The 24,095-nt window shown below is 37.2% G+C and overlaps 1 protein-coding gene across 2 annotated transcripts in view; it reads left to right on the top strand.

The window, feature by feature from the left end:
* The window catches only part of LOC129413919 (phosphatidylethanolamine-binding protein 4), a 171,539-nt gene that overhangs the window by 124,247 nt on the left and 23,197 nt on the right, over nt 1–24,095 (top strand). For both annotated transcript variants that reach the window (XM_073867522.1, XM_073867523.1), the window contains exons 5-6: nt 17,481–17,526; nt 21,124–21,240. In XM_073867522.1, coding sequence (XP_073723623.1) covers nt 17,481–17,526; nt 21,124–21,240 — 163 coding nt within the window. The remainder of the gene's footprint in view (nt 1–17,480; nt 17,527–21,123; nt 21,241–24,095) is intronic.

Here is a 24,095-nt window from a genome sequence, read left to right as displayed (position 1 = left end):
AACAGCATACTCCATCTCCCAGAGGGCCGCGGGGTTGGTTAACCTCTCCGTGAAGTGCTCCTGGTTTCGCAGCAGTTTCTGTAACCTCTGAGCTGCTTCTATCTCAATTATAATACAAGAATTAAACAGCCACCGCTGTGATTGAGTCAGTAGTGCCTCTTTACAGAAAGAGACATTGCGTGTAAAACCCAATTTAGTCCCTAGAATATGGTGGATTTGAAAAGTTTTGTTGAAGTGTGATATAATGTCAGTTCTGTACATTTGGTTTTAGCATCTAACATTATTAGAATAATAATTTTGGTGTCCTCTGGATTGCCTGAGTGGAACATTACGCTCTTAAAAATAAAGGTACTTCATAAGTTTTCAATGCCATAGAAGAAACATTTTTGGTTCTACTAAAAACCTTACATTTTACCATGCATTACACTGCAAAAATAAATGACTTTCTTACTTAGTATTTTTGTGTTGTTTTAAGTACAAATATCTAAAAATCCTTAAAATTGGAGTAAGTATTTTTTTTTAGAATTTTCTTAAATTAGGTGTTTAAGAAAAGTTCATGATTTTTTTTACACCATTGGCAGATTCATTTTTATTTTTTTACTTAGTTTAAGTACAAATTCACTTACAATGAATGCTTTTTGTCTAAAAACTAGACTTATTTTCTTAGGTAATTTTGTTCATCAAGAAAATGCATCTTAATTAAATAATTTTTGGATATTTGTACTGTGAATTTGTATTTGTACAGTGTACAAAGAACCGGAGGCACTCTTTAAAAAATTTTTATTGTGTAGTTATAAATGAAATTTGACATTATGATATAAAACCATGTAGCTTATCCGTTCTTCCTTAATTCAATATCTAATTAATCTAATTTTATTGTCTCTCATCCTCGATTTCATAAATCAAGAGAGGTCAGTTCCATATTTGCAGAAGTCATACCCATGCAGGCCCCAAAAACCTCCATCAAACTTTTTAAATGTCCTTTAATGCTCCTTGAGACATCTAGTCACCTTGAGTTAATTAAGGATTATTACAAGCCTGTTGAGTCCTCATAATAGCTTGATTTAATTGCTATTCACTGTTAATTGGCTGGACCTGACCACCAAATAACCTTTTATTTTTTTCTTTTCAACCTCGTCTTCCCCCATGCACTGCAGATAAAATTGCATTTCTTGAACTTCAGATGACCCATTGCTAAAGTTATGGAGAAGTGACCTGATTATGTCGGATATATGTCTTGTATTTTCTAAAAAAAAAAAATAATGCAACTTATATCTAAACAGTACAGTACAGTATTGCTAACACATTAATGCATCTATTCTCTACAGAAATATTATATAGATGGTTTCAGCAGTAACAACATAAACAAGTGGCTTTCGTGGTCCACACGTAACTTTCGGTAAACTCTGCTAAGAATAAATAACAACAAAGTACTTTAAACGTAGTTTATTTATATAACAAGCTAAATAAACAACACATAGATTACCTAGAAAACCAAAACATTTGTTATTTTCGACGAGGTATTTGTTCACAAGTTCAGTTTAGCAACTAGTCAGACCATAAAAAAACTGAAACCGGATGTACAGTTCGGACCAGACGCATATCACGCCACCGCACGTGCGCCCGATGAAACAGTGTATATACTGTACAGTATGGAATAGCATTCACACCTGATTTAAATTTCATAATTTTTTTTTCATGTGAAACAGGATATTTGACAAGAATTAAACAGTATGGCGTGACTGAAATGACATCAGTGGAAGTTGTCTCTATGACAGATGCTAAAATGAAAGAAGTAAAAATAGGGTTTGGTAACATGAAAAGGAAATACCAGAGGAAAATTTTGCCGTGAAATGTTTTCTACATAAAATCATCATTCATAATGTAAAGAACATACATGTGAAAATATAACTTTGACATCTTTATTATTGAATGAGTAGTATCATGTCAAAGATGTGAAATCAATGAGTGAAATCACACAGAACCAGAAATGAAGAAAGGTCAATTGTGATTTCATAATAACTTATAATAATTTTATCCCTTAAAACTCATCTTTTTTCCTGTGACAGTAATTTCGTCATGCTTTCAGACAGCTTAAATGTAACTCTACAAATCTATGAATATGCAAATTAGTCTCCACCTCCACTCAATCACACCAGTTTAGACCATAGACATAGAAATATACATAGATGCTGCTTTCGGCACAGCAGATTTTAAATTAGTTTTGGATCTTTTGATTAAAATGCAACAAAATGCCATGAAATTTTAGTTGACTAAATCTACATTACATTTAGTCAACTAAAATTGATTGTAATTAGATTAAAGTTTAGTTGAATGTTCCATGCTGACAAATATGCAACTGTTGTGATATAAATATTCTTATATATCCTGAAATGTGGGGCTGTGTATCCTACCCTCCACCGCCACTTTCAGAGTGTGCTTGTAGCAGCTAGGAGGCTGCTCAGGTTGCAGCAACAGTACAGTTTGTCCAGTTAAAAGTTGTTCTATCACTGAAATAATTTTAGAGACATTATTTAAAGGTAAAAAAACTACATAGTGTTGCTTTAACCATAAATCACGTGAATACATTGTATTTTACCAAATACACAAAATAATGTTTTAGCAAATAAATAGGTGCACTTTAATATTTCAGAGAAGTCTAGTAGGTTGTATTCAAATTGATTGGGACACTTCTAACATTCATCTCAATGCCTGAATTTACCATGCAGGGGGCTATGAATGACAGTATCAGTTTATTCAAATCATTAAAGCTCTCTTTCTGACTCAACTGACTCGTTCAGTGAATGGTATGTTTGTTCAGTACATTCAACCAGTGACCCTTCAAGGCTCCCACTTCAACGCTATCGGTTCGTGCATTGCGCTCATGGCCAATGAAAGACTTCAGTGAATGAGAAATATAAAGTAAGGCATTAAAAACGCAAAGTCAGATGTAGTACGTAACGTAACACCACTACATCACATAACTACATTTCTTCAGTCCAGCATCCCTCTTCATGGCACATAGTATGTACAAGGATAGTGAAATTGTACACTTATTATCTTTATGTCAGCCAATCTTATAATGTGCCATCTTACTCAGGCAGTCAGTACAGGACATCGCTGGTTTATTTTGGATTATATAGTAAGTTATATCAAGTTATGTACCAGCTAAGGTTAGCTGATAAAGTAGCATCAGCATATAAAACATTTGTGCTTGCCTTTAAAATGAGTTGCTACTGCAATCGCACTTCACGTTTGTTTTGATTGTAGCACCACAAGTTTAATAAAGGGTCCCTTGATAAAATCAAATGTGATATCACTTCTCTCAGACCAGATGTTAACTTTTATGTACAGTTTATGACATACGCAACAAGCTGATGTCCCGCCGAGTAGATCATTATGTTACCTCTGTGTTAGGTTTTGTGCAACGGTGGCTCTATGCAAGTCGTTCAGCGTACTTTGATTTCATACTATCACCGCATGAAGTCCCTGCTATTCCTCATCTCATTTTTATTCGTTGACGAAAATGTTAATAGATTTTTGTCATATTCGTCAACGAAATTAACACTGTTTGGGCAGTTCCAGACACATAGCTGATGGTTGCACAATTTATATGCGGATTACGTGTTTGCGGCACGTATTTTTTCAGCGATGATGTTAACAGTTAAAACTTTAATCGTTCACAGTGCACGTTTGACGAAGGAAACCGATGCAATATTTTGAAAAACTGCAATTTTATGGCTGAAATACTCAGCAGTGCAGTTGAATGATGAGTTTTCACATGTCTCAAAGCATATTAAAACACTACATAGATATATAAACAACAATAAAAACTAGATTTTTACCACAGGGGGACTTTAAGGCCAAATATGATCATTTGTCTCTGTTTCCCAAGCATAGCATATTTTAATACCTCGTCGGCGTCCTCCTCCAGAACTCATCTGGTTTGCTCTCTTCCTGTTAGTCAGCAAATGCTTATCGTTGTGTCACACTGCTGCAATCTCAGCTTTATCTCTTTTATCATGTGTGCAGGTATGACTCACACACATGCAGGGTTTCCCTGCTGCCTAAGGGATGAAATGCCAGCGTCTGTGAAGGACATTGTGTTGCAGGCGAGTGGGTTCAGTGCCGTGCATGTGCTCGTATGCTGATAAAGCCGGGGGTGTAGTGTAGTGGGCAGTCGCCGTGTTCCAGGATTCCCTCCGAATGAGTCAGGCAGGCAGTCGGACCCCCGCTCTGCCCACTCTCCAAAGGGTTACCTAGGGAACTCAGACCGGGGGCTTCCCTCTCCGTTCTGTTCCACTATTGTATCTCTCTCTTTCTCACATACACAAAAATCACACAGTTTATGAACAAGAGAGGAGCAGAAGAACCAAAAGAGATTAGAATATGCTTATGTAAGTGCAGAAATATTTCCTTTTGTAACCAATAGAGCAATGGCGATATGGTGATGAAGGCTGGCGAAACTACACGAGGGCCTAATTACCATTTATTGAATTTTCACACTTATAAACCTCCCCCACTTCATCGGCTTTCTTTACCGGTAAATCATCTTCAATGTTCTCATCGCGCAGAATCCCGTAATGAGTCCAAGCGTATCCACCGCCGCTTGAAGTTAGTATGTTTTGGCATTTAGATTAAACTTAATCCTGCTTAAATGGCTCATGGATGGTTATTTCTTCAGCTAGTGGTGTGAGTAATAAAGTATCTTTTGGTTAATAACAGGCTCATTCAGGCTTACCAGAAATATGTGTGGGTTATAGGATTCGCCAAGCACTCCAATCCTTAGTGTTCTCACTTCTGAAGCTTGAAATGAATCAAAAGCAAATTTATAATTTTACTGACACTAATCGACTTTCTCTGATTATTAACCCTTCGAATGACTAAGTTAATTTAGTTAAGGAATCAGTGGAGCAAAGATTTGACATGACTGTCCAGTGTTTCCCATACATTGATTTATTTGTGGTGGCCCACCACAGAATCAACACTGGCCCCCACAAATAGAATTTTCATGATTCCCATTTACATTTTTAATTCACTATTTAAAACAGCTTAATTCGGCTTAAAATGTAATTTGATACATAATACAGATCAAATACAGATACAGATCAAAGAGTAGAAGTTAAACATATTTCAGGTGCCAACACTAGATCAAACGCAAACACGACATGATGACGTCAAATATATGCTAATTAGCGGGTGATGTCATCACCACCACAGTCTCTCAAAATCCCGTGGGAAACACTGCTGTCACAATGTCATTTCATTTTATTGCAATACAGCATACAAAATTGCATACTCATTTTTAATGTGCCATGCAGGGCCAGTCAGGCCAGCGGTCCAGATATTTATTTGCCCTGCTAAAATTTTCACTGGCCACACCACATAAAAGCACTAAAATAAAACCAGCCTGATTAGTTTTTAATGTTTTTCATGCATGTAATTTTAAACAAGGATATGACACCAAAAACGACAAGCTTATCTCCATATACATTTCAAATAGGGCTTATTGTTAAATATAGCCAAAGTCAAGTAAACATTCAGTAATAAAATAATAATCAAATTATGAGTAATAGCACAAATAAATACAACAGAGCAAACATACAAATCAAATAGTGCTGTTCAGGTTGATCTAGCAGACTTTTCATGTATAATAATGAAATCAAACATAATACATAATCAAATGTAAAGTAATACTGCATAGTCTTTACTCTAATAAATAAATAAATAAATATACATGAATCCTTATTTAAAGGAGACATTTCGCAAGACGTTTTTAAGATGTCAAATAAATCTTAAGGTTTTAGCTTAAAATACCCCATAGATAATTTAGTATCACATTATTTATTAAAATTGCCACTTTGTCGGTGCGAGCAAAAATGTGCTGTTTTTGGGGTGTGTCCTTTTAAATGCAAATGAGCTGATCTCTGCACTAAATGGCTGTGTTGTGGTTGAATAGTGCAGATTATTATCCCCTTCTGACATCACAAAGGGATCCACATTTTAATGACCTATTTTTTCACATGCTTGCAGATAATGGTTTACCAAAACTAAGTTACTGGGTTGATCTTTTTCACATTTTCTGAGTTGATAGAAGCACTGGGGACGCAATTATTGCACTGAAAATTATAACATGGAAAAAGTCTGATTTTCATGATAGGTCCCCTTTAATAGTTAATCAGTCAGGAACAGTGAGTGATTTGTATTTGTTCTGATCCCGGGCCATTGGGCACTCCTTAAGGTTGAGCCATGACGTATGTGAACTTAAAGGTGCAGTGTGTAAATTTTAGTGGCATCTAGTGGTGAGGTTCCGAACTGCAACCCATGACTAAGTCCACTCCTCACCTATCACTTTTGAAACACTTAAAAAAGCTACGATAGCCGCCACCGGACAAACATGTCATCGTTGGGGACAACTTAGTAAAAAGTTTGTCCATTAAGGGCTTCTGTAGAAACATGGCGGCACAAAATGGCGGCTTCCATGTAAGGGGATCCTCTGTGTATGTAGATAAAAACACCTAATTCTAAGGTAATAAAAACATAACGGTTCATTATGAAAGGTCTTTATACACCCCTGATAATATAGTTTTATATATTATTTTGCATTTCTGTCAAGAGAGCCTTCTAAAAATTACACACTGCACCTTTAAGCTATTTTCATATTTCTAAATATTTCTTAATATTTTATTGTACAATGAACTATTTGACCTGACTCATGTGCATTAACCTTTAGTTACAGCTCTTTCAAATGATCAATAATGGTTCAGCCAAAGAAAATAGTATCTGGATTTTGATCAAACACTCAAAACCGCTTTTAGCTATTTGAAAAAGTCAGTAAGAGGCGGATCACACAGACGCGTTTATGTCAGTGGCAGGTGCCTTTTTTAATGGTTTTCTATGGGCGGTGATCCTTATTCACACTGTTTATCTGTCCAGAACAGCTCACTTTTTGTGAGCGGAATAGCACCTGACGTCATTCGCAGATTTCCATTGTCCAATCGAATGAGGGGAGAGGCGGGCCTTTCGTTTTGGTGACGAAAGTTTACAGTTGCTTGAAACAACCAGAGACTGAACTGTGCACCTCTCACCCTCAATCAAGGTCAGAGCAAGCGTCCTCTTTTTAAAGTTTTTGCTAATGACAGTTCACAGCAAAAGAGCGCTCACGCTTTAATATTTGATTGACAGGACAGCTGCCTCGGTGGTTGCCTTGCAATATAAAAAACGCACCGCACTGCTCTTTTTTGAAGTCATTCAAAGGAAATGTCATTAAAGCGCACCTATTTCACTGCTAAAAAAAGAACAATATTTTGTGTATTTGGTATAATACACTGTGTTTGCGTGGTTTATAGTAAAAAACACATTATTGTCCACATACCACACAATTTTGTAGCTCCAGATATACAGCTTTTCTCAAACACATTGTTTTTCGATCTGAAAAGCGTTGTGTCTCTGATTGGCCAGCTCATCTATACGTTGTGATTGGCCTGAATACCTCTGACGTCAGCTGGAAATGTGATGCTCCTTACCATGTTTGAAAGATTCGCTCACCATGCAATGCTAACAGGAGTCAACTTACAGGCTGTGAGTCAAAGCGGGAGGAATTATGATAAAGTCGGTCTTTACATCACCAATCCCAGGAAGTAAACTGTTGCCTACAATCCGTGTGTTTGTTGTAGTCTAAGAAAAGAAATTTATGTTGGAAATGATAACTTGCGTTATCGTTTACTTTGGGATATGCACCTTTTGCATATTATTAACATGTACTAATACACACTTACACACCAAAGGAAAGGTAAAATCGTGAATTAATTGGTGCTCTTTAACTTAAGAAAATAAGTGTTAACTCGTCCATGGCGGGTAATAGAGATAATATGCAATCCATTGCTATACGATAATTTAACTCCATTGCTATGACCAAATGAGAGCGAGTACAAATTTGGGTTTAAAAATTACATTTGAGTACTCAGCAATGAATTCTGTGTTCAAGTCTTAAAATATAATAACTAATTTGCTAAATACATTTGCTGTAATGGATGTAAGCGTTGTAATTTATTAGGCCAGTGAGGTGGGTAATAAGGTAATGGTTGTAATGAATATCACTATGGTAACTGTTGTACTCCAGGTTCAGAAGGTGACACGGTCGGGTTACACGTGAATTAAGACATGGCGTGAGTTAATTTAGAGACGTGTCGAGGTGCTGGAGCATAAGATCATGCTGAACTCTTGAACAATGCACATTTAGGCTTCATACGGTGCTCATTTCAACCAAAGGTTGGGAAGCGTACTGACTTCAGCATTCATATGATACAACCACTTTAAAAACATGATGCTGATATTGAAAAGCATCATGTTGGAACGAATGTTGCCTTGGCAAGATAACGTCTTTTTACAAAAGCCAGATAATCCCCTAATAATCCTGACAAAAAGAAAATATAAGCTATTTACCACCACGACACTGTGTTGCCTCTAACCTTTTCAAGAACAGAATTAAAAACATTATATTCCAACAGCATACGCAAGGATTATGTCATTTAATCACATGACCTACATCTAAAACTGACTCTAAAATCCTAAAATCCATTTGAATGAGAAAAAGACAGCTTTTTGGAAAAAATTAAACAACAGAATGCTTGCAAGACAGAATGTAAGAGTCAGAGGGATACATTTACTGTTGTATTGTGGTGTTAAAGTCGCAATGAAATTGAAATGAAAAACTATATATATATATTTTTTATATTGTGGTATTATTAACAAATGACTTATCTGTTAGCTTTATTATTTAAAAAAAATTAGTGTGTCCTCATAATCTTTAATCAAAAATGCAAATCTCATCCCCTCCTCAAAACGATCTCTCTTCACTTCCGGTCATAAGTATGGCAGGTGGGCGGGGTCCAGGAGAAGATCGCATCGCTTAGCAATTAGCAACACGACCCAACCTCAAACGATCCGGATTTCATTCGGATATACGTCACCACGGGGAAAGTAAGGCAATCGCTGCTACTGTTTCATGGCGACTTTAAGACTTAAAAACAGGGTGAAGTGCTTCTACTTCATTTACCTTCACCTTTCATTCCCCTTTGAAGCTAGGGTTTAAGGTCGAGGTCAACGAACTTGACCCAGCATCTCTCACTCTGCAAAATCAGCTCGAGCAGGGTTTGGAGGCATGAGCGAATGAGATCGGGGAATTTAGGAAGAGACAGGAGCAGATTTGGAGAGAGTCAGTGTGAGAATATGGAGGGGGAGGGACTAAGCTCATGGTGAAGGTCCAGTATCAGAAATAGAGTTGTGAACACCATCTGTCATCTCTCTCTCTCTCTCTCTCTCTCTCTCTCTCTCTCTCTCTCTCTTTCTTGCTTTCTCTCTCTTGCTCTCTCCCTCCCGTCTGTTACACTGTTGCCCCAGCAGGACCTCCTCTCTCGTTGTTAAAGAAAACTGAACGGGAGACTCAGTGTTCTTTGGTGAATCTCAAAAGCCTGTTAAGAACATGTACGGGTCATATTGTACCCTGTTTTTTTTTTCTTTCTTTTTTTCTTTTGCATTGTGGCAGTATTTCAATGACAATTAAACACATTCATGTTGCAAATTATGGGGGGTTTGTTCAGGCTGGACAATTAATACATGTAAACTCCCCTTTCATAGATTGATAATAAAATGATTAGGGGAGAGGTAAATCTTGACTTCAAATTTCAATAAATTCTTTCTAATTTTGTTGACGAGACGAGACGGAACAAAAATTATTACAAGTCTGACGTTCACAATGCATGTCATTTCTTCCTATTGTGCGTGAAATCTGTCTGTTTTTAGCTAAAAATATCAGCAATGCTGCCGCTTCCTGTCCTTGTTTTGGGTACACCCACCAATACTTTTTAACCTAAATTAATTTGTTAAAGACTACTTTTTTTACTAAAATTGACCTAAACTTGACTTAAACCTTTTGTTTTCGTCAACTAAAACTTGACTAAAATTATCAAGCTTATAAGTGACTAAAATGTGACTAAAACTAAACAGCATTTTCGTCCAAAAGACTAAAACTAAAAGGGCTGCCAAAAACAACACTGGTGGAATATCACACGAGGACAAAAGCAGGTGTGGCTTCCTGATTGTATATAAAAAAGTTGGAATTTCATTCAGAATTAAAACTTGCAGCAGATTGACAATTGGAGGGGGCGGAGTTAATAAATGCTCCGCCCAACCCTTCTAGTTGACGTCATCAGAGAATGATTGCTATAAGAGGAGGGAAGCACATTTTAACATTTTAATTTAAGTTTATGAGGGCACATGAATTTTTAAAACAACTAAGGATTACACAGAAAAAATGTGAATAGTAAACACTGCAATATTACATATCAAAAATACAAATGGTCAGTTTTGATTTCATGTGGCATTAAATATCAGAATTAAAGATTATAACAAAACTCAACGTGTGGCTTTAGCATTCTTTAAAGTACTCTTCTACACATGATACAACAAATACAACAACAGTACAGTGAGAGTAGTGTAGGGTAGGAGGTGAGCCATTGTTTAATTTTTAAAAAATATATATTGTTCAACTCTGATTTTACTCCATTTTAAGAGGTTTTTTTTTTGTTGTTGTTACATTAAGTGTTCATGCCAATGAACTGAGCCAGCAGGAATTAATAGAGGTCAGCTGTGTCAATATCAGACTTTTAGAACATGGATTATAATGCCTGACTGTTGCCCTTCCCGTTTGAATTAAAACCCCCGTCTTCTCAACCGGGTTTACAACCTGTGAATCGAGTGTTACCCACAATGAAAGCATTAAAGAGGATCTGTCTAACCATACGGGAGTAAGACGGCTCCCCCAGTGCCCTGTTGCTTGTTGAATATATGCGTGTGTAACGCTTTTTTGTTCACAAACTGCTGATGTTCTTTTGTGTCTCTCACATGTGGAGAATTTTAGGAGCCCTCAAAAGTAACCACGTGACTTATCTGAAAAACACTTACTGGGCAGAATGACTGAAGGACATTTACTGTTTATTGATTTGTCTTCATTCACTGATGTGAACAGCTCTCTCACTGCTACTTTGATTCAGAATAACTATTGTTTTGACAGTATTGTTTTGTATCATTTCACATTTCAGTGATTTTAGGGATAGTTTTACACATAAAAGCCATGTGTAAAACTATCCCTTCAGTATCAACTGTTTATTAGATTGTGTACCGCAACAATTTCCAAAAATTGTCTCCATCCTGTTGTTGACAGGTTCACATTGCACAAACACAATGCAAATGTTGCCGTCTGTGCACAATATGTGCACAGTGCCCTGCCCACTGCCATTCCTTTACTCAGTCAAGTGCCCACTGCCATCCCTGTACCCAGTCCAGTGCCCACTGCCGTCACTGTACTAAGTCAAGTGCCCACTGCCATCCCTGTACCCAGTCCAGTGCCCACTGCCGTCACTGTACTAAGTCAAGTGCCCACTGCCATCCCTGTATTCAGTCCAGTGCCCACTGCCATCCCTGTATTCAGTCCAGTGCCCACGGTCGTCCCTGTATTCAGCCCAGTGCCCACTGCCATCCCTGTATTCAGTCCAGTGCCCACGGTCGTCCCTGTATTCAGTCCAGTGCCACTGCTATCTCTATACTCAGTCCAGTGCCACTGCTGTCTCTTTACTCAGTCCAGTGCCACTGCTATCTCTATACTCAATCCAGTGCCACTGCTGTCTCTATACTCAGTCCAGTGCCCCCTGCCATCCCTGTACTTAGTGCAGTGCCCACTGTTGTCTCCGTACTCAGTCCAGTTCCCTCTGCCATCCCTGTATTCAGTCCAGTGCCCACTGCCGTCCCTGTACTTAGTCCAGTGCCCACTGCCATCCCTGTACTCAGTCCAGTGCCATTGCTATCTCTATACTCAGGACAGTGCCCACTGCCATCCCTGTACTTAGTCCAGTGCCCACTGCCATCCCTGTACTCAGTCAAGTGCCACTGCTATCTTTGTACTCAGTCCAGTGCCCCTGCCATCCCTGTATTCAGCCCAGTGCCCACTGCCATCCCTGTATTCAGTCCAGTGCCCACGGTCGTCCCTGTATTCAGCCCAGTGCCCACTGCCATCCCTGTATTCAGTCCAGTGCCCACGGTCGTCCCTGTATTCAGTCCAGTGCCACTGCTATCTCTATACTCAGTCCAGTGCCACTGCTGTCTCTTTACTCAGTCCAGTGCCACTGCTATCTCTATACTCAATCCAGTGCCACTGCTGTCTCTATACTCAGTCCAGTGCCCCCTGCCATCCCTGTACTTAGTGCAGTGCCCACTGTTGTCTCCATACTCAGTCCAGTTCCCTCTGCCATCCCTGTATTCAGTCCAGTGCCCACTGCCGTCCCTGTACTTAGTCCAGTGCCCCCTGCCATCCCTGTATTCAGTTCAGTGCCCACTGCCGTCCCTGTACTCAGTCCAGTGCCATTGCTATCTCTATACTCAGTCCAGTGCCCCCTGCCATCTCTGTACTCAGTCCAGTGCCCTCTGCCATCTCTGTACTCAGTCCAGTCCAATCCATGTTTACAGCTCAGAGCCCACTGATATCCCTGAATGCAGCCCTGTACCCAATGTTAATCTTGAACTTTGTTCTATGCCCATTGTAGTCTCTGAACTCCTCCCATTGCAGCAAGAACATGATCCAGAGATTGTGGCGGTAGTGGTAATGACACTGGCGCCGGTATGAGTCTAGTTAACTTTACCACCAGAAGCTTCCCCAAGAACTTTTTGGGGGGATATATCGCCACGGCCGCAGTGGCCGTGAGCCCCTCCTAGACTACTGTCTCCTGGGTCACAGTCGTCGTCGAGATTGTCACCAAGCTGGCAACTCCATGGCTTCCTGCCCTGACAACACATCTGTGTTTTCCTGTCTTGCCGGCACCTCTATGGCCTCATGCCTTGCCAGCACCTCTGTGGCCACGTGCCTCGTCAGTGCCTCTATGGCCACCAGAACTGTCCGCCCCTCAGTGGCCACCTGAACTGCCAGCACCTTCGTGGCCACCTGTACTGCTCGCACTTCCCTGATTACTGGTGCGGGCTGCACTGTCTTGACTCTCTGTGCCATGACTCTCCCTGTCCAGTCCTGTCTTGTCTTTCCTCCCAGCCCCCCCGCCAGGTAGTACTCTATTCCTGTTTAAGGCGTAAGGACGCACTTCCGGCAAGGGGGGAGTACTGTTACAGTTCTGTTAGTTTTGCCTGCATATTTCCCTTTGTTTCCCAGTCATCTAACTTTGGAGTCCTCATCCTTTACTATCCCAAATCTGTTCCTCATGAGCCATCATCCACACCTGCCACGCTCATCATGTCATTATTATTCAAGTTTGTTTTATTCCCATTGTCTCTGTCCATTTTCATTATTATGCTGTTTGAGTTACATTTGTTTGTCACAGAGTATGTGTATTTCTATATGTATAACAATGGGAGTGTATTGTGACTTTTTTTCAGTTTCGACTGTTTATCAGATTGTGTACCGCAACAGGTTTCCAAAAACTGTCTCCATCCTGTTGTTGACAGGTTCACATTGCACGACGACAATGCAAATGTTGCCGTCTGTGCACAATATGCCAACGGTTCACATGTTCTGATATTCAAATCTTTTTTATCTGTGTTGCGAAGTGAGAATATCACCCTTCCTAAAATATATCAGCACAAAGGAGTGTTGAGTTTTCTGTAATGGGGCGAGTGAGAATATTTCAAACAGATCAAGTGGGAAACCAAAAAGAGTTCACCCTCCCAGCTCTGTTGTCCACCTGTTGCCATGGCAACGGAGCTCCGGAGCGCACGGGCAGCACAACTCTTCAGGATTTCTAAATAAAGCTGTCTCTTACTTTCAATGTACAGTAATTGTTGCAAATGAAGCAGAAAAGCTCGACAGTGAAACTCGTCATTCAGATTAACGCTTGTCTTTGCACAATTCATTTTTTTACATTGTGTCTGTGTGTTTACATCTTGACCCAGTAATGGCACTTACAGATTCATATCCTATTCTATTTATATACTAAAAACAAGACAAAACAATGCTTCATACACTTTGCTAAACTAGCTTTAGTTGCATTACTTGCCTCTTTGCTTATTCGATTGCTTCAATTGTTCTCCTCAATTGTAAGTCGCTTTGGATAAAAGCATCTGCTAAAATGATTAAATGATAATTTACACTCTCAGAAGAAAAGGTGTAGGGTCAAAAAGGATTGAGCCCAGATGTTTATATTTGACAACCGAGCATAGGTTAAATTACAAACCCACTGGGTTGGGTTTGTCCCTTTTTGACCCAGTTGAAAATAAGCCAGCTTGTGTACAGTATAGGCTCTTTTTAAAGGGTACTGTCCCAGTGACAGCTTTTGTACTTTTTTCTGAGAGTGTAACTAACAGATGGATAGTCACGTTTAGATATTTCTAGACCAGCTATTTTGTATTTTTAAGTCGTTAACATGTTCTTTTGCCTTGAATTCTTCACATGTCAACGTTAAAATAATTCATGATCAATTTGATTTTTCATTGAAAAGTTATTTAAAGGGATAGTTCACTTCTCATCATCTCATAATTTACTCACTGTCATGTTGTTACAAATCCGTAGAAATGTCTTTGTTTCAATGAACACGAAGTAAGATATTTTAAGGGATATATGTCATTTATGAGCCCCATTCACTTCCATTGTATTCTTTTTTCCTACTATTGAAGTGAATGGGGCATATGATCGGTTTGGTTTCAAACATTCTTCAAATTATCTTCCTTTGTGTTCATCTGAGAAAAGACATTAATACAGATTTGTAACAACATGACAGTGAGAAAATGATGACAGAATTTTTATTTTTGGGTGAACTATCCCTTTAACATTATTATGTATTTTTATTATGACTGAATCTTGTTGCATTTCTTGGACTGGTTTCTCTTGTAGAAGTCATTTTTGACAACATAAAATGTAAACCTGACCCTAATTTACTTTCCTTATTACATTCTGGATGTTATTGATTATGGTTTCTTTGTTTATGATATTCAAATAGACAATCTTCTTAATGTGTGCCGTATAATGTAAATTTGCTGACATCACCAAGCCATTGCTTATACTTTATCAACTCCTCCCCTTTATATGCAATGCTACGATATAAACTAACGCGGGGTTAATTGTAACACGGCTACTTTAAATATTTACACAGGGCCGAGCAATCTGTGCTTTTGGTCTTTTTCTCTTACTGTCAGAAGATGATCTCCTGTCAATTTATGAGAAGTTTTTATGTGTTTTGGTTAAGATATTGAACAAAGAGGCATGGAAGTACATTTCTTCATCGTATGTTTTTTTTATTTCCGAGTTGGGTGTGTAAGTCACCAAATCCAATCTTATATTATTTTAATCATTCTCTTGTTGTCTAAAACATAAAACCATTTTGAAACATGTCAGCAACTCCTAGTAACGGATAGCTGGGATTGAAAACATTTTTACACAGCCGGGTTAGTTGTAGCACAGTGTTACAATTAATCCTCAGGTATACAATGATAATGAAATGAAAACAATTTAAATACTATTCATCAAAATTATAACTGTTAATACAATATCAGGTGAAATAACTCACAATTATCTTTTTTTGTCTTAATTATGCAGCCCTTTCAAAAAATCTATTTATATGCATTGATGCATAATACAAGGATGGTTAGATGAAGGATCATGGCTGGATAAATGTGTGGATATCTATCTGTTATAGGCAGACATATAAACAATATCCATCTTTAGTATATAGACAGAATTTGATTGAATTATTTGTGTTTAAACCCTCTGTTTGTTACAATAAACCCCACCTATGGGGTAAGTTTCATTTCATTTTCATTTTCAGGTTTATTTAACAGGGACAATGCACATCAATAATACATTTAAGTAATGTACAATGTGCCAGAATTAGCCAAAAGGCTATTTTACATCTGTTGTCCCTGGACTGATCGCATGATGTCACACCTAAAAAGATAAAAATATTATGACCATACATACAATTTTAATACAATAAAAAAGAAAAAATATTAGTACAAGTATACAAAAAATAAAAACAAAAGTTGTAACATTTGCACTCCTGTCACTTTCAATGTAATTGTGCGATAACCGTATGTCCCAAAAACAAACTTTAAGTGTTCATTTGTAGCAGAGATGTGTGTGTTGATTGTGTAAAAAAATATTAATCTAACTTAAATAGTTTTTTAATGATAGAGCCAAAAAGCGTTACACTGAAAAAAATGATTCATTCAATTTACTCAATTTTTTTAAGGTAAGTGGTTGCAAACAATTTATTTAAGCTACATTTAAACAAAAAAAAAATTAGTAAAGTAAAATAAAATATAAAACTTTTGTTTAAATGTAGCTTAAATAAATTGATTGCAACCACTTACCTTAAAAAAAATTAGGAAATTGAATGAATCATTTTTTTCAGTGTAGGTTGTGCCCCATTCTTCTCAACTGTATTCAATACAATTCATTTGACATTACTTTTTACATTCTTTTTTTGCATTGTAGCAAATCAGACTTAAGCACATATTAGTTCAGTACAGTCCATTGCAAAAAAAATCCCTTTCTGTTACATGAGCAATAACTTTCATCTATCAGTGAAACAAACCTTATTAAAGTTTAAATTAATATTTAAATTTGTATTATATTTAGTTATTATTTATGTAGCTTTATGTTGGCAGACTTTAAAACCACTATTTTCCAAAATACAACAGAAATACAATAAATACAATGATTTATCCCTTAACCCCATCACCTCTTCACTCTTAATTCAGCCCTTCTGTTGTCCTGTAGGAGGCGATGGTGAGTTTTGAGTTTTCAATGGCAGGAACCATTTGATTGACAATAACAATCTTTTTCAACTCTTACAAACCATGCAATGGTATTTAACAGCAGGGACTTCCCAATCTAACAGGTTCAGAGTACAAACTTTCCTTTATCTTTTTATAAAACATAAGGATATTGCAAGGCAATTGTATTGAGTAGTGAGTAATGTATATCTACAGCACAGAGGTCTCGGATCTGCAAATATGCCAGTGGGCTCATAACAGTGAAACAGTGCCGCATTGAATCTGCTTGAGAATATGAGTTTAAACATGACAAATATAGGATTGCCCTTTGGGGGATGGTATAAAACATAACTCATAGAAAGATCTGAATCTCTGTTCCTAGGCAACCGAAACTTAATATACAATTAATAATATGGGATTTTGCCACTCTGAAATCTAATCACTCACTTAATTTGCCTGGGAATTGGCTTTGTCTCATGATATTAAATATTGCAGATCCCGAGCGGTGCCAGCATCGACACATTTAAGCCTTGTTAGGTTAGGGATCCTGAAGGGTCTCGGTTGAACTAAGCTGCTGTTTTGTGGCCATCGGGTGATGAATGAATGAATAGTGAATAATAACACATCCCTCAGAGGACAAGAAACTGTGCATGAACATTAACACTGTACTTTCTCTCAAATACATACTAACCACTAACTGCTTGTTTCTGCAGGGATCTGGACTTGTGAGAGGAGACATCAGAGGCGATGAACTATCTGGTCAGTATTTGTTTTTTAAGAAATGTGTTTCTTTTGCTCAGCTTTGCAGGAAGAACTCAAACAGTATTAAACTAAATGTTTCCTTCATAGTTTGCGCTACAGATGTAACTCATATTATTATTTGGTGAGAAGTGCTATTGCTCTTGCTATAACTGATATCCTTCAAGAAAATCATATATATGGGGCAGCCCAGTCTCACGAAATTTCATTATATGGTCACGTAAAATTTCTTTTTTCGTGATCGTATAACGAATTCCTGTTAGCGTGATTATCACGTATTGGTTACTGAACTGTTTTGTCCTATTTTCTTACCATTGTCCCTTCGGTTTAGGGTTAGATTTACATAAAATGACATCTCTACCCTAACCCAACTCTAACCCTAATGCCAGGCGACATATTGAAAAATAAATCTGAAAAAATTGTACAAACCAATACATTAAGTGACATTTTAATGCAAGCACCAAATCTAACCCTAAAACGAAGCGACAATGGTTTAAAAATAGGAAAGAAAGGAGAGTACAGTACGTGATAATCACACGAAAACGGGAATTCGTTATACAATCACGAAAAAACGCAGAAATTTGTGACTAATATCACGAAAAAAATAAAAAATTTATGTTACCTTTTCTGTCGTTGGGCTTGTACCCTAAGGTTCGGTTTTGTACCTTTACAGGTATACTAAACATAATGTTGCACCTTTTTGGGTACATTACTGTACCTTAAAGGAAAACAACACAGTTTTTCAATATTTTACTATGTTCTTACCTCAACTTTATATGTAAGCAATAAGGTACGAGAGGCTGTGCTGTATCGTGAATAAGTAACGGCTGAAGGGCGTTGTTAGGCACGACGCGAAGCTTTAACTTTCATGAAGTTAAATCAATAAAAGCATTCCTTCCGCTAGAAAAAATAGTCCCTGACTGCGAACAACAACATGAAAGCTCAAATAAAAACAACAAACTGTTCTCAGACTTTGTCTCATTATATGTTTATGTGTTGCTAAGGGTGTTGCTAAGGGCGCACTGATATTAAATAGAACCGTTGGGTGAAGTGGTCATAGCAGTGTTTTATCATGAATAAAGCACACCTATTGACCAATCAGAATCAAGGATTGGAACTAACCGTTTTATAAAAATGAATACATACCTATCTTTTTTCAATGCGTGCACTTAAAGGAATAGTCCATTTTCTTAAAAGAAACTTCCAGATAATTAACTCACCACCATGTCATCCAAAATGTTGATGTCTTTCTTTGTTCAGTCGAGAAGAAATTATGTTTTTTAAGGAAAACATTGCAGAATTTTTCTCATTTTAATGGACTTTAATAGAGCCCAACACTTAACACTTAACTCAACACTTAACAGTTTTTTTCAACGGAGTTTCAAATGACTATAAACAATCCCAAACGAGGCATAAGGGTCTTATCTAGCGAAACGATTGTCATTTTTGACAAGAAAAATAACACATATACACTTTTAAAGCACAACTTCTCTTCTAGATCCGGTCGTGATGCGCCAGCGTGACCCCACGCAATACGTCATGACATCATTAGGTCACAGAGGATGAACGAGAAACTCCGCCCCAGTGTTTACAAGTGTGTTGAAAGAGGACCGTTCCGACGTTGTTGTATGTCAACTGATACAAATTAATGTCTTTGTGTCAGTTTATTGTTTACAATGGTCCGCAAATGTGCGTTTTATATATGTAACACGTGACCTCCCTACGTCACTACGCATTTACGTTAGGTCGCGGTGGACCAGACCTAGACGAAAAGTTGTGCTTTAAAAGTGTGCATGTGTTATTTTTATTGTCAAAAATGACAATCGTTTAGCTAGATAAGACCCGTATGCCTCGTTTGGGATTGTTTATAGTCCTTTGAAACTCCGTTGAAAAAAACTGTTAAGTGTTGAGTTAAGTGTTAATTGTTGGTGTCTATTAAAGTCCATCAAAATGAGAAAAATCCTGCAATGCTTTCCTCAAAAAAACATAATTTCTTCTCGACTGAACAAAGAAAGACATCAACATTTTGGATGACATGGTGGTGAGTAAATTATCTGGATTTTTCTTTTAAGAAAATGGAATATTCCTTTAATCTTTGTACAGCGCGCCGTGAATGTGTTAGCATTTAGCCAAGCCCCATTCATTTCTTAGGATCCAAACAGGGATGAATTTAGAAGCCACCAAACACCTCCATGTTTTTCCTATTCAAAGACTGTTACGTGAAAGTTACACGAGTAAGTATGATGGCACAAAATAAAACGTGATTGCTCTTTAAAGGTACACAATAGGTATAATATTGTACCCCAAAAGGTACAACATTTCAATGTCCATGTTTACAGTACATGCACACTCATAATGCGATTATAATGGGATTTTGGCAATATTGAGATTATACTGTACGTCAACACAATTCTTCAATAGAAATAATGCGATTAAGCTCATAATTGACCTATGGCTAAGCCACGCCCCCAAACACGATTAGTAAATCACAGTGCGCATAGCTAACCCAATACATTCTCTGCTTCCACGTCCATTGACATGCATTGCGGTTAGTCAGTTTTCATTCGTTTTTATATATATATATATATATATATATATATTTGTCATTTTAAGTTTAAAATGGTCAAACGGTGTGCATGTTATTTGTGATAGCAATGTTGTGCTGAATGATTCATGTAAATACTGTAGCACCAAACTAACGGAGAGGTACTCTTGGTAAAGATGCTTAAAAGACTTGTCCTGGAAACATATGCTAAAGCTTTTCATCAAACTTCTCAACAATAAAATTATTAATATAACCCTCCAATGCATAGTTAAGGCCCTTTTGGTAACTTCGAGATGATATATAGTCTTTCTGTCTCCAAAAGTCATCAATTGCCTCCTGTGAAATGTCTCCAATTGTGAGTGGAGGGGCGTGGCTTAGCCATAGCAGGTCAATTGTAGCAAGTACAATCGGTGCCGTATGCGGCCACTTTAATCGCATCTATACCGCACTTATACTTAACTATACCGACTTGCTCCCTTCCATCAAATAACGTATAAAACCCTTACAGGCACTGTCATAATATTTCTGTCTTTATCATGACATTGAATAACGAAATACGTTCATAAGAATGTGTTTGTCATTTAACATATGTGAATTAAAACCGTGGACAGTATATGTGAGTTCATCATTTGGTTTGTGTGCCGATTAATATGCACAATCATTAGCGAATAATCCGAAAATTAAAGCGGCCTGTAAACAGGAGTGAAGAGGTTACTGTAGCTCCAGTCATGTAAACATTTTACTGCCATCAATTGCTTACTCTGATTATTAGGAATAATCGCATTATTGGTCTACATGTAAACATAGTCGTATACCCATACAATAGTACAAAAATGAACCTTTGAGGGTACCATCCCAAAAAAAGTCTGATTCCCAACCCTGGTTATCACCTGGAGAGCGATAAATTCACATTCGACATTTTTTTGTAGATTATCCATAGAAAGTTTTTTTGCTGTTTTGAACCCCAACAAAATCAATTCTGACAGATTATGACAATTAAATGAATGCACTGTGAAATGTAAAACAGTTTTGTTCTTGTTTGATGTCTTTAGCGTACCAACCTCCAACACCGCCACATGGCACTGGACTCCACCGCTACCAGTTTCTTGTGTTTGAGCAGCCTGATGGTCAGACTCTGTCCCTTACCCCAAAGGAGAAGAGCTCACTGGGTGATCATACAAACCTCACAAATACCATACAGTTCAACACACACTGTAAACATAAACATCGAAAAGTTCATTCAATCCAAAATACTCACACCTTTATTTTGTTCCAAACCTGTAAGACAAAAACAAAGTTTAGCAGATTGACTCTGCTCTTTTCCAGCATGCAGTGACGGGACTGCAAAAGTTTTGATGCGATTGACTTCTTGAAATTTAGCACGTGATGTTTCATGATGCTTTTATGATGTTTCAGTGATTTCGGTGCTGAGAACCATGTGGTCACTGTGTTGTCATGATTTGGAAAAAGTGCACCTTTGAGGTAGTAAATGATGACAGAATATTAATTTTTGGATGAACTACTCTCGACACAATGTATAAAAGGTGTAAGTTGCATACTGTGTGGCCACCTATTTTTGATTTTTCCTGAAAATATCAGCCTTGCCATTCAACATAACTTGTAATTAACATCTCGACATGAAACGACAAATACAGCTAAGCGAGACGTTGACGTTTCCCTCTAATTTATATTTTTTGTAATTACTCTATAATTTAACATTTATATCTGAATGATTGATCACATAAAAGAGGTGGATTGAAAAGTGCCAATAACACCAAAGACCTAATGCATACCCTAATACATTCCTATTTGTTGCATTTCAGCACATCATAAACTATTATTATTATTATTATTATTATATGCATTTTAGTGCTTTTCACCATTGCAAAAAGAACTTCCTTGACTCATATAAACAAATTCTTGGCTTGTTTTATTGTAAGTGGCAACTAAGACGAGCAAACATCTCGATATAAGAACATCAAATTGTATTTGTCAGATGACACAATTTGTCAAAATCATAACTTGTATCAGTCTGAACTAGTTTTCTTGTTAATGATGTTGTTCCACCGGTCTCTGTACCTATTGTAAGGTTCTTTAGGTTTCAGCTGCCACTATGGCTTCCTGTACAGATGGTTGCATGAATAATAGCTGGTGTTTGATCTTTGAGAGTCAAGACAGTTTACAAAGCTTATCGGACTTCAGTGAGTGAATTTAGTAAAGGAAATGTGAATTCATTTGGTGCGTCTGCTTCAGGAACTGTCTTTCAGAATCACACGCATACATAAACGCACACATACACACCTGCCCTCTCATATTCCCCTCATGGGCTGTATAGAACAAAAATATATATTGATGTGTAGTCTTAAAACACCCTCGTGATTTATAACTCTATTATAAATCATAATATTTATATTAAAAACTCTTTAGTTTTTTACACTGTAAACCTGGATAAGTTAGAGGAAAATTAGAAGAAAGTTTTTGCCCTAGAAAATGAAGTAATTTGAACTAAAACCTGAGTGCATTTAACTTAAAATTTCTAGTAATTCCAACATAATTCAGGAAGTTCAGTAAACTTAATTTTAAGTTGATTTAACTTGAAATAATTTGTAATATCAATTGCTCTGTACAATATCTCCACGTAGTTAACCCTTAAACAGGCAACATGCACCACAAGATACACTCTCTTCAGTGTCTTGTTTGGGGCATAAAAAATACTTTTTAATCAAATCCTTATATCACATCCGTCTTACAAAGTTTTTTTTTATTCAAAGATTTGCTATTTTTAATTCGTTTAAATTAGGTTTAGTGTCATAAATGGCATTAAAACACAAAATTAACTACAGTCAGTCATTGAATAAACTTGAATCTTCACAGAAACACACAAAAAAACTGTTTTTGACATGAATTGACAGTATTGTGGAGAGAACTACAATAAAATGTGCTGAACAGGGTTAACACTGATCACCTGAACAGTGACATCACAAAATTATAATTTACAACAAAACAACATTAATAATATAAGAGCTTAAACCTATATGACATTTTACTAACAAATATTTAAGTAGTTCTTATCAGTTCTTATTCTGTAAAAATGCATAAATCATCAAAATATTCAGGCACGAAGGATTATGGGCATTCCTTCCAACTTCCAAATGTACTGACATTTTAAGTTTAGTTCACTTAAATACTTAAGTTTTTGTGAATAGTAAATAGGAATAGTGAATTGTATATGCTTTAAATTTAAATGCACTAAAAAAGATTTAAGTATATGTTCAAAACTCAAAATATTAAAGCTGCCGTTTTTTGTGATGCCTTTTTTCAAACTTTAGTTTGTGTAATGTGTAATGTTAGAGCAAAAAACCTGCAAAATTATAAAGCTCAATGCCAAGCTTCTTAAGGACTACAGCGAACAGGCGGTTTGGACTACAGCCCTCTACTTCCCGGGTGAATGACGTCAAAATAAGAGTTTCTGACTAAACTCCGCCCACAGGAATACGTCAGTTGCCAGCTACTTTTTTACACACAAAACATGAACACATGTTATATTGCGCACCGTAAACACAATCACAGCTTTGAAAACAAACAAAAAACAGGTCCTTTAAGTAAGGTTTTCTTTATTGTTTAAGTAAAGACAATATCTGGGTTAACAGTGTACATATGTTTTAGTCTTTTAAAGCAGTCATATGAGCTGATTCCATGTTTTTCTTTGTTTTTAGAGTGTTAAATGATGTCTGTGCACATAAAATATCTGTAAAGTTTCAAATCCGAAGAGATCTTCTTTGTAAAAGGAAGCCTCATCCACGTCTACCTAAAACGGCTCGTTCAACACGCCCATGCAGTTAGACGTCATACTGGTTTAACATTTGAATAACACTGCCCTACATGCAAAGATAGAGGGTGTAACTACTTCGTTTGGCCTTCCGACATTAAGAAACCAAGCTTTGTCTGGTAAGGAGCATCACATTTCCGTTTACGTAATTCAGCCAATACAACGTACTACATAGCTGGCCAAACTTTTCACACC

Source organism: Misgurnus anguillicaudatus, chromosome 5 (assembly GCF_027580225.2).
Source record: "Misgurnus anguillicaudatus chromosome 5, ASM2758022v2, whole genome shotgun sequence".
Lineage (NCBI taxonomy): Eukaryota > Metazoa > Chordata > Actinopteri > Cypriniformes > Cobitidae > Misgurnus > Misgurnus anguillicaudatus.
This window is presented reverse-complemented; position numbering and strand designations above follow the sequence as displayed.